This window comes from Symphalangus syndactylus, chromosome 15 (assembly GCF_028878055.3).
Source record: "Symphalangus syndactylus isolate Jambi chromosome 15, NHGRI_mSymSyn1-v2.1_pri, whole genome shotgun sequence".
NCBI classification, from domain to species: Eukaryota; Metazoa; Chordata; class Mammalia; order Primates; family Hylobatidae; genus Symphalangus; species Symphalangus syndactylus.
The window spans coordinates 29,929,738-29,946,655 of NC_072437.2; the positions used below are offsets into that span (position 1 = coordinate 29,929,738).

The 16,918-nt window shown below is 37.9% G+C and overlaps 1 protein-coding gene across 2 annotated transcripts in view; it reads right to left on the minus strand.

The window, feature by feature from the left end:
- Positions 1–16,918, minus strand: part of GPC5 (glypican 5) — a 1,476,320-nt gene that overhangs the window by 1,145,716 nt on the left and 313,686 nt on the right. For both annotated transcript variants that reach the window (XM_063618675.1, XM_063618676.1), the window contains exon 4: positions 4,799–4,932. In XM_063618675.1, the coding sequence (XP_063474745.1) occupies positions 4,799–4,932 (134 nt within the window). The remainder of the gene's footprint in view (positions 1–4,798; positions 4,933–16,918) is intronic.

Sequence of the window (16,918 nt, forward strand, 5' to 3'; positions counted from 1 at the left end):
ATAAGAGAGGACAAAAACAAATGAAAAAACATTCCATCCTCATGGATATGAAAAATCAATATAGCAGGCCATGCCCGGTGGCTCACTCCTGTAATCCCTGCACTTTGGGAGGCTGAGGTGGGCGGATCACAAGGTCAGGAGTTTGAGACCAGCCTGGTGAGCATGGTGAAACCCCATCTCTACTAAAAATACCAAAATTAGCCAGGTGTGGTGGTGCATGCTGTAGTCCCAGCTACTCGGAAGCTGAGGCAGGAGAATTGCTTGAACCTGGGAGGCAGAGGTTGCAGTGAGCCGAGATTGTGCCACTGCACTCCAGCCTGGGCGACAGAGCGAGACTCTGTCTCAAAAACAAAACAAAACAAAACAAAAATTGTGAAAATGGCCATACTGCCCAAAGTAATTTATAGATTCAATGTTATTCCCATCAAACCACCATTGACATTCTTCACAGAATTAGAAAAAACTACTTTAAATTTCATATAGAACCAAAAAGAGCCCATGTAGCCAAGACAATCTTAAGCAAAAAGAACAAAGCTGGAAGCATCACACCGCCTGACCTCAAACTATAGTACAAGGCTACAGCAACCAAAACAACATGGTACTGGTACCAAAACAAATATATAGACCAAGGGAACAGAGCAGAGACCTCGGATATAACACCTCACATCTACAACCATCTGATCTTCACCAAACTTGATAAAAACAAGCAATGGGGAAAGGATTCCCTATTTAATAAAAGGTGCTGGGAAAACTGGCTAACAATTTGCAGAAAACTGAAACTAGACCCCTTCCTTACACCCTATATAAAAATTAACTCAAGACAGATTAAAACTTAAATGTAAAACCCCAAACCATAGAAACACTAGAAGAAAACCTAGGCAATACCATTCAGGACATAGGCATGGCCAAAGACATCATGATGAAAACACCAAAAGCAATTGCAACAAAACCCAAAATTGACAAATGAGATCTAATTAAACTAAAAAGCTTTCTGCACAGCAAAAGAAACTATCATCAAAGTGAACAGGCAACTTACAGAATGGGAGGAAATTTTTGCAATCCACCCATCTGACACAGTTCTAATATCCAGAATCTACAAACTTAAGTTTACAAGAAAAAAAACCATCAAAAAGTGGGCAAAGGATATGAACTGACACTTCTCAAGAGAAGACATTTATGCAGCCAACAAACATATGAAAAAAAGCTCAACATCGCTGATCATTAGAGAAATACAACTCAAAACCACAATGAGATACTATCTCACGCCAGTCAGAATGGTGATCATTAAAAAGTCAGAAAACAACAGATGCTGGAGAGGCTGTGGAGAAATAGGAACGCTTTTACACAGTTGGTAAAAGCATAAATTAGCTCAACCATTGTGGAAGACAGTGTAGTGATTCCTCAAGGATCTAGAACCAGAAATATCATTTGACCCAGCAATCCCATTACTGGGTATATACCCAAAGGATTATAAATCATTCTACTCTAAAGACACATGCACATGTATGTTTATTGCAGCACTATTTAGCAAAGACATGGAATCAATACAAATGTCCATCAATTATAGACTGGATAAAGAAAATGTGGTACATATACACCATGGAATACTATGCAGCCATAAAAAGGAATGAGACCATGTCCTTTTAAGGCACATGGGTGAAGCTGGAAGCCATCATCCTCAGCAGGCTAACACAGGAACAGAAAACCAAACACCACATGTTCTCACTTCTAAGTGGGAATTGAATAATGAGAACACATGGACATAGGGAGGGGAACAACACACAGCAGGGCCAGTCAGGGGGTGGGGGGCAAAGAGAGGGAGAGCATTAGGACAAATAGCTAATGCATGCAGGGCTTAAAACCTAGATGACAGGTTAATAGGTGCAGCAAACCACCATGGCACACACACCCATTTAAGAAACCTACACTTTCCGCACTTTTATTCCAGAACTTAAAGTAAAAGAAAATAAAATAAAGGAAAAGAAAAATCAAATAAACCACCTAAAAGTTGAGCTGAACACAATAAAAAAAAAGAAATTCCTCTCCTGACAAAAATACTAAAACGAAAATGTATAATATCCCTATGGAATTGCTGAGATTAGGGCCACTTCAAAAACATGAAAAACACATTGGTGATGATTCCTAACACCTCACTATTACCTCACCAATTTGGCTGGTCTGTGCACACTGAGATGGACTTGGGGAAGGTTGGCTTATCAGAAACAGAGTTAGAGTGTGACTCCAATTACAGATGTTCCTTTATACATGGTGGCTACTTGGGCAAATCCAAATATGTCCTGACACCTGCTATGCAGCTAATGATTTGGCAAATTCTTTTACCTCCTTACCAATTAATAAGGACAATTGGAAATAATTCACTTTTAGCTGGCAAGGACCCCTTCACTGTTAGATGTCAAAAACTTTCCCAGTCCATGGTAGACAGGAGCCTTGATTGTCTGGATATCCTGTAGGACATAATGCTGACAATAAAATATGGATCACATCATCCCAAATGTCTTAGTAGACATATCTGTGGCTCTGTGGTGAAAAATATTGACATTTCAAGTGCTTGACAATTCAGCAATGTTTCTAAATGTGGCCTGGATGTTACTGGGATATTCTTCTTACATGAAAGGAAAATTTCTGCACCTAAGATAACCTAAAACTCAGGAAGACATACAGTGCTTTTTAGATTCCTTTACATACTAGAAAAAAATCATATTATACACTTTGGTGTGTTGCTCTAGCCCATTTACAGAATAGCCCAAAAGAGCTTTAATCTGAGAAAGAAAAGGCTCTGCTGCTTACTCATTTGCAACATGCTCTGACGGTGAGTCCAGATGACCCTGTTTACTTATTCAGTGGTATCTGAAGTTTCATGGCTGGGTAGGTTAGTTGGTTGTTTGGTTAGTTGCTTTGCAATTGAGCTGTGGTAGAAACTACACACTTGACCATGACCTAGCAAGTGACTGTGCAACCTAAGATGGCCATGATGAACTAAGTACTATCCGATCTGCCAGGCTATAAGACTAGGCTCGAATAGAAGTAATTACAACCAAGTGGAAGTCATCTATTGGAAATCAGGCCCAAGCAGGTAGAGAAAGAACAAGGCACATGAAAAGGTAGCCCAGACCCAGCATCTACTCCTGCTACGTTGCCCACCTATTTCAATGGAAATTTATGACCTCATGGGGAATAATCAGTTGATGAGGGATACATAAAATTCAGGGTTAGTTTATAGAGAAACCTGTACAATAAATAGGCAACAAGCAGAAATATAATGCCATGGCAATGAAGCCCCTCTAAAGACTGGTAATAAAAAATTGTGTAAAATTGAAATGCATAAGTGGACTCGTGTGCAGTTCCTATGGTTGTTCACTCCGTGTGGCAGGAAACAAGCATGTGATGGATCTATGCTGATTCACGGACAATGGCTAATCATGGCTGGATGGTGAGGGACATCAAAATAATGAGTTTGCAAGATTGGTGACAAGAAGGTCTATTCAGTGGCCAGGATAAATACTTTTAAAACCTTTCACTCGTATGAGCCCCTTATTGTTCCTGAACCAGTTTGTAACATTTCACCTGCATTGGTTTCGTTTTGCTAGTGAATACATGATATTACAGGTTGGGTTTTGTTTTGTTTTCCAACTGGGTTGTTTTGGTGGTGAAATACATCATCTTGAAGGACTTCAGATCTTCTGTAGATGGGGTTTATTATAAAAACACCCTAGACAAAATATACTGATTTTTCAAGTGCAAGAAATGATTGCTGATCATTGTAGGTGTTTAGATAAAAAGAACAGCTACTTTACATGTAAAATAAAATGCTAATTCTTTTTAGCTGTAGAAAATAGCCAGCAATAGCCCAGATCTTTATCCCATGTGTACAGCCCATCTGATGAGAGAATGTGACAATTAGGTGTCCTATCCCAAAAAAGAAAGAAACAGATTTTAGATTATAGAAAGGTTATGTGAAATACCTTATATATGAGTTATTCATAGAGTATTATTAGAAATAATTATTTACTAAATGAATATAAAATTCTGAATTTTAGTCCAATTTAAAAAGTACTGACTTAGAATCTAGTGTTTGCCAAGACATACACTGACTGGTCAACTAAACACACATACAAATAATAATTTCCTCTAGTTTTAAGAGCTTTACATTTTAAGCAACAATTATCAAGCAAAGGAACACAAAACAAGGCCTGAATTTAACCTGTGAAATAATGACGGACATGGTGGTAGAAATGAGAGTTAGCAAGCCCTATGGAATGTGTATTATTTTGAATCAACAGATAACCATTTCTAGCATTTCATGTAAAAAGTATGAAAACTTCTTTTAACTCAACTTTTAAAAATATATGTTAAACATTCAGTAATGCCTATCACATCATGTAAATGTATTATCTTTCTGTCTTTCACTGTCCAATACAGGAGCCACTAGCCATATTTACAGTTTAAAATTAACTAAAATTAAAAATTCAATCCTCAGTCACACTGGTCACATTTTAAGTGCATGATGTCACATGTGCCCAGGGCCCCCGATATGACCTTCCATGTTATATTATGGAAATGTTCCATTATCACAGAAAGTTTTCTTGGTCTTATAAGTTGAACCTGTCTTCCAAATTAATGGAACAGGTGCAGCCACTGATTTTTAAAGTTAATGAATATTGGTCTTTTTTTTTGTCCATATTGCATTTTATTCTATTTAATTGAATATGTTCTATTCTGTTGTAAAATTAATGGCTTACTTTCTTTTCTCTTTCTGGTTGTAAAACAAATGTCTTACTTTCTTCTGCTGGCAAGCGTCTCTTCACTGTTCCTTGTGGTGGTCTTCATTCCATGCTTCTCCTTGCTCTGATCAAAAGAACAACGGGGGCTTTGTGTGGGTGTTCTTACAGGGCGGCCACAAATCCTATTTACCTTTTAAATAGAAAACATTAAAAGGTAGTTAGAAATCATACTCCACCTTTCTGAGAATGTGATGTTTCATAGGGCCCAAAACAATGACATGTTCTTGCTTTCACCTCAATATTAATCTTTAATATGATATATATATATAATGTTTGTCAATTTTTCTAACAGAGGAAAGTATATTACCTGAATACAGCAATTATGATAAATGGATGTCATGGACATTTATGTGGTATGCAGTATACATGTGTAAGATATGCAAAATCAGACAACTATATTAACAAACTGACTTATTTGTGTAACATTACTTTACCAAAATAGATGTTATCTATGATTTATATGTATAACTAATCACATACTTGTCCTATTTTAAAATGAAATTACTTGCTATTGAATATGTGATCCTTTTCTAAATGAATTCCAAGGCCAAAAGCAAATATCTTTGTAGTTTTCTTCCTAACGTCCTTTCTTAGAAATGACAATGAATATTTTTAATACGAAGATCTCCTTTTATAATAATTCTGCATCTTCTTTCTCAGTCTGGTGTAATTTTAGGGCATTATTATTGTATTTTTTAAAAAATAATTTATCCCCATTGAAAAATGTATTGTTTCTTTAATACTTATCTAGTAAAGAGCTCTGTATAATTTACATAATTATCATTGAAAAAATTAAGTAATTATTTTACCATATAAAGCATCAAAAAGATTTATATGATACCTTGTATCATTGAAAAGGCTGAGTAATATAATTGGAAATATGTAAAAGCATTGCCTGGAATCAGGAGACACTGGTTCTTGTCCTAATTTTTCCTTTATTCATACTGAGACCTTAAAAATATAACAGAACCTCTTTGAATGCGATTTCCTAATGTGCACAATGAAGAAGTTAGAATAAATTATTGCAAAGTTCCCTTAAAGTTATAAATCTCTTTGATTTTCCATGTAATGAGTATTGAAGGAGCTATCCATCCATTTCATTTATTTTACCCATATTTATTTTACTTCTAGTATTTGCAAAGCATATATATTAAATGTTATAATAGGGAAAATATGAGTAACTAAAGTTTCTCCTAATAGAGCTTGTAATTTAAGAGGAAAGAAATAAAGGAATCCTTCCAATCATCAAAATGCAAGTTGTATGTGTCAAAAAAGTGAGGCTGACAATGGATGTCCGAGAGAGGTGGGATCCCTGCCCGGTGGGGGTGGTGGGTGAAGAAGGATATCAGCAAAGACTACCCAGGGAAAGGCTACTACCCATCGGGATGAGACTTGGAGCATCTGTTGAGCTTGGATATGTTGAGGTTTATTTCAGTTCAATCAAATTAAAAATAAATATCTGTTGCACCCTACTATGTTAGATGCTAGAGATACAAATATGAATAAGGCATGGCCTCATGTACACAGTAGAAATGAAAGTTACACAGGTAAAATAGCAATTGTCACATAACATGACAAGAGCAACCCATTACAAGGATGTCAAAACGTTGTAACACATGGTTATAGCAACTACACTGTGCATTTGGAACAAGAAGTACATGGTGTGAGAAGTGGGTGTCGCAAGAGGTAAGGCTGGTGTGAAAGACAAACATGCCATCCTGTGACTTGGATACCGAGCAAAAGGACTTGTGAGAGCAAATGGAATGCAAGCAAAAGCTTCCAAGCAGGGAAAGCGCTGCTTCAGATTCCCACATGAGAAAACTCATCACAGCAGCCGTGCAGACGGAGGAAGAAGGGACGTCCTTCAGCAGGCCCATGGAAAATGTCAGGGCCGGAAGTTGGCAGAGAAGCAGTAAAATGGAAGGAGTGGATTTCAGAGACGCACGGAGGGGACAAGAGTAACACTTGGGTATGGATTTGATAGAGAATTTTCTCAGAACAAAGAACAGTGATGATGGGCAGAGGAAAAGTCCTCAGAGGGTAGGTGCCAGGAAACATGAGGCTGACATGGACAATTGACAAAATTTTGCTTTGCTTGGAAAGATGGGTTCATGGATGGTAATCATAAAAGGAAATTATATTTAAAGGGTAAGTCAGAGAAAAGATTTTGGAGGGCTTTAAATGCCAGGCTAAGGAGCTTTATTTTTTAGATAAAAGCTCCCGATGGTTGCTCAAAATGTAAAATGCCACAGCTGAAGTTGAGTAAATGCATGAGGCCGCACTGTAGAAGTTGGACTAGAGAGAGAAAACTATTCAAGGCAAGTAAACTGTTAATAGACTTTTCAAGTAGTTCTGAATAAGAAATTTTAATTCTGAACTGCAGTAGTGACAGTGTTCATGAGTTACAGACAGAAGAGAAGCGAAGTCAACAGGGCTGGGCAAATGATTGACAGTGAGAAGTAAAAGAAGCATAAGGATAAGGTGGTAAAAGGCTCAAAGTGAATTTCCACTTTGAAAAATAGTGATAGTGAAGTATAAATCTATTAGAAACACACTAAATTATTCACAAAAATGAGGAAGTATGTTCGCTGTATGTTCATCAACAACTCCTAGTAACAAGAACCCAAGGAAGACGATCTAAGTTGACAGTGGTTTTAAGTGGATAGAGTAAGATTATTTGGCCATAGCAAAGAACAGTTTGAAATAAAGAAGCGAAGAGAAAGGGAAACAGAATCTGCAATCACGAGCCAGTGTGCCTTGCCATAGGGTTTGAGGCAAGTTATGGAACTTCTATGTATCTTAGTTTTCTCATCTTTGAAACTCAAGAAAATAAAACTACTTTGAAGTTATGAGTTCAGAGAAATCTTATCTCATCCTGTCCCTCCCTCGTCCGACCTCAGATTGTAACTGCTATTTATTGAACATGTTTCCTAGGAAGGCAGATGGAGAGCTGAAAAATACCAGCCTTGCAACACCTTTATCCCCATTATCATCTTTGCAATTATTTTTTCAAATACAAAAGAAAATGCTCCCGCCATAGACTTATAAGGTATCTTTCTTTGATTGTATCCAGAGATACGAGCATATATAGCTGATTCTAATAAATGCAAGTAAATTTCAAAGCCCTTATATTTGTTGACTTGCTATGAGGGAGATTAGCTTCATACTTTATTGAAAAGAAAAGGAAAACCATCTGTTATCAGAACAATACCCTGTCACCTTAGATCCCTAGAGGTGAGCCAATTTGGGTGGCACCTTTCAATACTAGTAGCTTCTTGCTATTGAAAAAACCTTCACACTTACGTTGACAATTTTTCGTCTCTGACTTACACTGCAATTTCCTTCTTAATTCTCCTCCCTGGTCTCTACCGTTTTCCCCTGCAATCAGTCTGAAGTGTCTTGGAAAAAACTGTTTTCCTCCCTAATGCTTATCTACTCCGGCTTTCAGTTCCTTCCCAGGCTTCCCACTGATTTTCAAGTTCCCATCTCACCTTGAAATGACTCTCTTAGTTGGTCCTAGCCCATATCACTTCCACCATTCTGATCAAGTATTTGTTTCAACAACTGCTTGTCACTTAGCTGACTTTCCCCATTCTCACTGTAATCTTGGCACTACGTGCAAAAGCACAAACTTTTCTTTAGAGCCTCCCCCGACTGTGCACTCAGTCTTATTCAAATGTTCAGATTTTCAAAGCATTTTACAAAAAAACTTTGTAAAGAATAACTTCAATTGTTTATTTTCATTTGACTCAAAAAGCAGAGCTTCTGTTTCTTTTTGTTTTTGTTTTCTTTCTTTCTTTTTTTTTTTCCCAGACAGGATCTCACTGTGTCCCCCAGGCTGGAGTGCAGTGCCATGATCATGACTCACTGCAGCCTTGACCTCCCTGGCTCAAGCAATCCTCCCACCTTGGCCTACAGAGTAGCTGGACTATAGGCGCATGCCACCATGCCTGGCTTACTTTTTATCCTTTTATTTTTTTGTAGAGATGGGATCTCACTATGTTGCCAGGGCTGGTCTCAAACTCCTGGCCTCAAGTGATCCTCCCACCTCAGCCTCCCAAAATGCTGGAATTACAGGCATGAGACACCGTGCCCACCTCATAGTCTCCATTTCTTTTGCATTAGTACTTCCTTAATGTTTATTAATAATAATACAAGTTGAAAAGCAAAAATATTTAGAATATTATAAATTGAAAAGGAGATTACAAATTGAAAAAAAAAAAAAAAAGGAGGTAGTTCGAGTGATTATTAAGCAACCTGGGTTAGAGGAGGAGGCACAGGCTCACTTCACAGTCCCTTGTATGAAAGGGTAACTGATTGCTTTGCTTCAGGTCACATCTAGGATGCTTGGTGTTAAGAGAGGCGGTTAAGAGATTACATAAGGCATGAGTCTGCATGTATCCTTGATAATAATAATGATACATAAATAAAATAAGAAACAAGGTAGTTTGTGGACACATGTGCTGTGCTCCATTATATTAAATAACTCATATTATTATATTAAAAGCTAATTTTAACTATCCAGAGGAACTATACTATTGGTAATTTTTTCTGTTATAACAACAAATTTGAGTTTATTTTCTCATGTTCAGTTCCCTTATGTTTCTGAGAACTAGATTCTAAAATTGCTGGCTGATTTTAGGGGTAAAATCTGTTCCCACAAATCTGTTCTTCTCTGTGTTGGAGAAGCTAATTCTTCAACACAGAGAGAAAATCCATGATGTTAGTTTTATTCCAATGAGAACAAATTTAGGAAGGTAGTAAGTTGGGCCAGGTCACTATGGAGGCAGAGGTAATGCACCAGATACATTAGATTTGGATTTTATTTTTCAGACTATTATACTATATTAATAATTAATGGGCAAGGGAACAGAATTATCAGAGCCCTGTTTTAGAAAGATCTGCTATAGTCATTGCAATCAATAAAGAGACTATTCCAATAGATGAGGTAAGAGAATATTGGAATAAACTCAGAACCAGAGAAATCAGAGAGGAAAAGGGGAAGTTCCTTTATGAGTGCAATGAATGGTATTTGACAAGGGTTGACTCCCTGTATAAGGTAAGAATGAAGAAGTTAAAGCTCTTGGTGGTCTTAAACCTAGTAATCAGGATGATTACAGAGCCAGACACTGATATATGGAAGTTAGAAGGTAGAACAAGTTTAGTTTATGGTGTACCTGTTTTTTTGGAGGGAGAGATTAATTCTCATTTTGAGCTTTAATTGTGAGGTAATTTCTAAAAGACAGCTCTAAATAATAGATTGGAGATCAAAACCAAGTTAATGAATAGAATCGCATGCATAGAGCCAATAGTTAAACCCATGCAAACAGATGAAATCATAAAACGTATATAAAATGTATATAAAATGTAAATGTTAGAAGGAGGAGATGCAGGAGAAAGAGAACTCATATACTGTCCCCACCCCACAAAAAAGGAGGAGGAGAAGAGCTTTTACTATGTTGCTACATTTGTATCAATAGAAATGAAAAAAAAAAATACGCGATTATAAAATATTATGCCCTAAAACTATGGAACAACTGCCATCCAAATAGTAGATATGCTACATTCAAGGTACAAATAATTCCTTAAGCCAGGTATGCAAAACATATAAAAGTTATAACCATAACACCACTTTTAAAACACTAGTACATTCTAGTATTGCAACAAGGAATATTTATAGGAAGTTATAAATTATTAAGACTCCATAAAGCACTGCCTTTAAATAAGCTACCCATAAGGAAAATTCTAAATTTGTACAAGGTGCCCAGTTCTTGGGGAAAACCAAATAAAGTAATGTTAAGATTGAGTAAGAGAGGAAACACATACTATCTCTGCTTGGCAGGAATTAGAGGTATGTTTATGCTATGGTTAGCAAGGAGTAAAGAAGGTCTTCTGTTAGAAGTGTTTACTTGGAGGCATGGATCCTTTCAGTTTTCCACAAGTTGCTTCTCCACATGGATTTCTGCTAGATATTGTCATAAATTTTCCCATTCTAACTCATATTGTATTTCGAATTAAGGAAAAGAATAAGGAGGAAGAGGCAGAGGAAGGGAAAGACAGGGAGAAGCAGAAGCACATTTTAATAACCTCCTATTGGCCCCACTGTGAAGAGTCTTGATTCCACGTTGCTATTTTTGCATTCCTATATATTAAACCACCAGAGGGCGCTTCTGCATTTCATTCCTATTCATAATTATTAATTAAACTTACTGTATGGGTCCACTTAAAGCATTTAGTTCAGGGCTCTTAAAGGAAAATCCAACTCGTAGGCCCAAGTGACAAGTGTTTAGATACAAGAAATCTTCAGAAAAATCTAGTCTTTTATGTAAAACCACCAGGCTGAGGCTGCAGTGCCAGTGTAGTCAAATAAGAAATGGAAAACCAAACCATAATTGTAAGCTAATTTGTCCAGACTGAGCTGTCTCAAAGTCAGGAATAGAGATACTGAGAATTGACCAAGGATTTCAATTATTTCCCCTTTTTCTCTTTCTTTTTTTTTCCTTTCTTATTTCCAGTTTTAAAGATGCCTTTGTTTAGAAAGTTCCAAGACTGAAAGCCAAATCAATTTTTCTTCTTGTTTAGCTACAGATGACAATGTCAATCAATACACTGAGCCCTCATTATTGGTAGGACATTATCCTAGTAGATGGGAATAGAGCAAGGAACCTTCTCTCTAGGAGCTTATATTCCAGTGAGAAAACTAAAATTATGACATTAAATAGACAACTTTAAGTCTTGATGAATGTTACTTAGCTAAAAATGCATCACTGGTAGTGGAATGGGATAGAGTGGGGGTGGGGTGCTCCAGCCAGGTGGTCAATTGGTTTAAATACTATTTTCTACTTGTTTGGAAAGTAGTATTTAGGTTATGTTCTGAATAATGTTAAGAAGCAGCCATGGGAAGATCACAGGGAAAAACTTTATATGCAGAGAGGACAACTCTAAAATAGAAGAGAAAGAAAGGCCACTGCAACTGAAAAATGCCACATAGTGCTGGGGAGTGTAGGGGGATGAGGTAAGAGGCAGACTGGCCAGATCATCGGGTAGTTTCCCACATGCTCTGCCAAGGGCTAAGTTTGTGTTCTAAGTGGGCTCTGAAGTAACTGGAGAATTTTGAGCATGGCAGTAACATGATCTCTTTTATGTTTCAAAAAAAAATATCACACTGGCTGTCGTTTGGAGAGATGTATGCACAGGGCATAAGAAAATGGACAAGAGGCTGGGCACGGTGGCTCACGCCTGTAATCACAACACTTTGGGAGGCCGAGGCAGGCAGATCGCATGAGGTCAGGAGTTTGACACCAGCCTGGCCAACGCGGTGAAACCCTATCTCTACTAAAAACACAAAAATTAGCCAAGCATGGTGGCAGGCGCCTGTAAGTCCAGCTACTCAGGGGGTTGACAGGAGAATCGCTTGAACCTGGGAAGTGGAAGCTGCAGTGAGCTGAGATTGCACTGTTGCATTCCAGCCTGGGCAACAAGAGTGAAACTCAGTTTCAAAAAAAAGAAAGAAAGAAAGAAAGAAAATGGACAAGATAAAAATAGTGAATCCAGCTATGAAGTTTTGAGTGTGTTTCAGGGGAGAGATGCCTTTGCTAAGCTTGGTCTATGCGGACTGAGATCCAGTTGGAAGATCTATCTATCTGGATCTGTCTATCTATCTGGATCTGTCTATCTATCTGGATCTGTCTATCTATCTGGATCTATTTATTGAAGGAGGAGACAGCAGAACTTGAGGGGTGGATTAAACATAGCAGTGAAAGAAGGACAGATTCATGAATCTCTGGTATCTTTTGTCTGAAGCAACTGGGCACATGAAAGTATCATTAAATGAGATAGAGAAGACTAAAGGAAGAGATTTGGGAAGAAATTAAGTCTCTCTTGGACATATTTGGCTTCCTATGATAATCACTCATCCAAGAGGAGCTCTCCAATATGCTGTTAGTTACCTGAACCGAAAGCTCAAGGGAGAGATCAGGCAAGGTACAAAAATGTGGTTTTCAGCAGCAGGCAGTTGGATGAGCACAGGGGAAAGACAGTGCTGGAGACTGATTCTTGGGCATTCCAACATTTAGATGTGGAAACCAAAGGAAGTTGAAAATGATTCTGAGATGAAGCTCAAGGAGAAGTAAGGCAATCTCAGAAGAGTGAGTTATCTCAAACTGCAAATGCAGAAAGCATTTATTGTTGTCGTTTTTAAAGATTAAATGATTAAATGTTTCAAAAGCTACTGAAAGTTCAAGTAAAATGAAGACTAAAATTCATCATTGACTCTAATCAGAAGAAGACTATCAGTGATTTGTGGAAAGTGTAGTTTCAGCACAGAGGCAGGTAAGAAAGCACAGTGATCAGTGGGGGTGCAAGAGATAAAGATAAATAAGAAATACACAAATCATTCATGGAATTTTGGAGAAAGAAGGCAGATTTATGGGACATAGCCTAGAGAAGGTATGGAATCTAGTGAGATTCTGTTTTGTTTTGTTTTTTGGGGGCACAGTAGCCATTAGCACATGATTATATTTTTAATGTAGAGACCTCGTTTCATATAATTTGATCCAAAATACTTCTATCGCAAAACAATTGAGACATTTTCCATAGTGTGGAAGTGTCAGGGAGACATGTAGTTTAAACATATAACCTGAATTTGAAATGCCTTTCTTTATAGCATTATCCAAGGCTGATTAGAATTGTATTCACCTGCTTTGAAGGTACTAGATCATCTAAATGGAGATTTACTAAAGAGAAATAAGAGCAAAAAAAAAAAAAAATCAAGGAGAAGAGTAAGTACATTGAACATTTCCATAAGATAAAGTGATTTTGGAATTAGAAATAAAGGAGTAGAATACATTTTATTCTAAAATTGGCAAAAACACCCATAAGTCCATCACCCCTTTTTATATTAACTGTCTTTTTCCTATGAATTTTTACATGGTAGTTTTATATTCTTCTTTTTCAATTAAAATTGCATTGCAAACAGTTTCCTAAACCATAGATCTATTTTGTGAATATCATGTAACTGAATAAAAATAAAAATAATGGAGTAAGTCAGCTGGAATGGTAGGAAATAATGACCATAATGTGAGATATCTGACTTGCAGATTTCAGAGATAGTGCAGGTATTGGTGTTGGATTTGGGAAGGCAGGAGAAATCAGACACACAGGTTGGAATAATGATCTTGGATAATCCAAAAGTCTTCAGCTCCTGATGGTCACTGGTATAAACAGGAAAGTAAGGCTTCAAAGACTTGATCCCAGCAGTCAGAGCACACATATTCAAGGACCTAGCAGTGGCTGGAGGGTCATTGCAGCTTGCACATCTGTGGAGGCAGGCCAAGACTTTGGCAGCAGTCAGCAGGATGCTGACTCACCAGAGCAAACGGGCAACTGCAGATTCTAGAACACGTGCTATTGACCTTAATCAATTCACTTGCAAGCTCTGTCCATTCTTTGACATTTGCAAAATAGACACACTTGATTCACACGCAGCTGTGATGTGAGGATTTGGTAAATAAATAAGTAAATAAATAAATAAATGTAGGATTTTTTTCTCTTTAACTGTGTGAAGTATTATCGATAATGGCAATAAAAACTAGAACTAAAATACATTTTGCTCTCTAATTTCTTATCTTCAGAGAGTTTATAATCTAGTTAAGGAGGTAGAATTTCTAAGTATGAAATGAATTGATAATTATATAAAGTTAACTTCAGTACAATAGAAACACCATCTCAATGGGGTATAGAGTATGTGCCAAAGAAATGCTATAAGCCATGAGTGGTATAGGAACCACAGAAAATCACCGGGAACCAGGGTCATCAGGGAAATCTTTAGATAAACCCTGAATAATTAGTGGAAAGAAAAGAGAGGAATTCTACCCTGAGGGCAAGAGTATGCAGATGGGGGTAGAATTCCAAACTGTGCTATTAATTTGGTTATACTCAGGAAAGCTTGATTCAATCACATTTTAAAATATGGTGTCCAGTAATTTTCCTCACATGACCATTGAGCTCTGTGATATTTTAAACCCTCATGAGTTAGGTAGCACCACAAACTACTAGACTCTTCTTCATCAAGAGAAGAAAGCCAGCTACTACAATATCAATATTGAGGTTGTAAGAAACCACAGAGAAGAGAAAAAAAAGCCACTGGGAAGCAAGTTTAAGATTAGGGGAAAGTGGCCAGGCTCAGTGGCTCACGCCTGTAATCCCAGCACTTTGGGAGGCCAAAGCGGGCGGATCACAAGGTCAGGAGATTGAGACCATCCTGGCTAACATGGTGAAACTCCATCTCTACTAAAAATACGAAAAATTAGCCGCACGTGGTGGCAGACGCCTGTAGTCCCAGCTACTCCGGAGGCTGAGACAGGAGAATGGCGTGAACCCGGGAAGCGGAGCTTGCAGCGAGCCGAGACCGCGCCACCGCACTCCAGACTGGGCTACAGAGACAGACTCCATCTCCAAAAAAAAAAAAAAAAAAAAAAAGATTAGGGGAAAGTGAGAGGCTAAGTAATATCTCTAGACATGTAAAATCAAAATTTGACCATTTCATTTATCAGTGGGTGTAAGAATCCTAAATTGAAAAAGCAAATATTTTTAAAATAATAACTAGATAAAAGGAAAATGGAGAATAAATTGATATGACCATATTTTCTCTACTCTTCCAAAGCTGAAAATGTATGAAGATGCTCTAGAAACAGCACCAGCTAGGGGTTTAAAATGTGCAGGCAGGCCAGGCACGGTGGCTCACGCCTGTAATCCCAGCACTTTGGGAGGCCGAGGTGAGCGGATCACAAGGTCAGGAGTTCGAGACCAGCCTGGCCAATATGGTGAAACCCCATCTCTACTAAAAATACAAAAATTAGCCCGGCATGGTGGCAGGCGCCTGCAGTCCCAGCTGCTCGGGAGGCTGAGACAGGAAAATCACTTGAACCACGGAGGTGGAGGTTACAGTGAGCTGAGATCCCGCCATTGCTCTCCAGCCTGGATGACAAGAGTGAAACTCCATCTAAAAAAAAAAAAAAAAAAAAACAAAATGTGCAAGCAGAGGCTGTTCTCCTTTCGTCAGGTATCTCACCTTTTCACTTCCCCTCTCCTGCACTGGAATTTCCTTCACTCAAGAGTGAGCTTTCCCCAGCTCTTCTCAGATAGATGGAAGGGCTTCCTTGCTGACTTTCTCTCAGCTCTGATCCTTCCCTCCAGGTCCCCCGATTAATCCTCCTAAAGCACAGTTCTGATCAAACTATCAAACTGCTTCTCTGAACCAAAGCCTTTGGTGGTTCTTCCCATCTCCTAATGAGGACAAGCCAAATTGTTTCACGTGAATTTACAGCTGAAGCTGGAAATTTCCCAGCACTCCACTTTGAGTATCCTACACTTCAGCTAAATTGTGTTACAGTCTCTGGAGTCACCCTGTACTTTTCAGTCTCTACTTTTCTTTTTTTCTCCTTGCCTGTTTCCATTTTTTCAGATGCATTTAAAATATCACCTATGAAATTAAATTGCTCCCGATCTCTCAACTTGAGGTTATTCATCAATCTTGCCAGCATTTGGTTTGCACATCCCAGGTGGGATTTGTCCTGTAGCAATGTGGAGTAGAGCAGAGGAAGTATTTTGTTTGGTCGTGTTTACAGTTGTTCTCAGTAACTACCAATCCCTCTCCCAGTCCCCAGAACAAAGCTAATAGCCATTTATGCAAATGAATTACTACTTTTGTTCTCAATACCTCATTTGTTGGAAATGGTCACATGACAATGCAGGAGACGATTTAAATGCTCCTTTCCTAGAGTACTCAGATGTAATATCATGCCTTCCTTCTGATCACATGGAGACCTTGTAAGTTTTTCTGCCTTTGTCATTTCTCACATCTACTCACCTATAACATTCCATGCACATTCATGTGTCATATATTGCACAGTGAGAAAGGCAGTTAAAACAGACTGCTGACTGGAGTTTCAACATATTTGATAGACAAATGCTTATTATGCAGAATATTTGAAAAACTAAGAAAAAGATAACCAAATAAAAAATAAATGAACACAGGATATGAATACATAAGTCACAGATATAATGCAGATGGCAATAAACATAAAAGCTGATCAACCTCAATATTTATCTTTGAA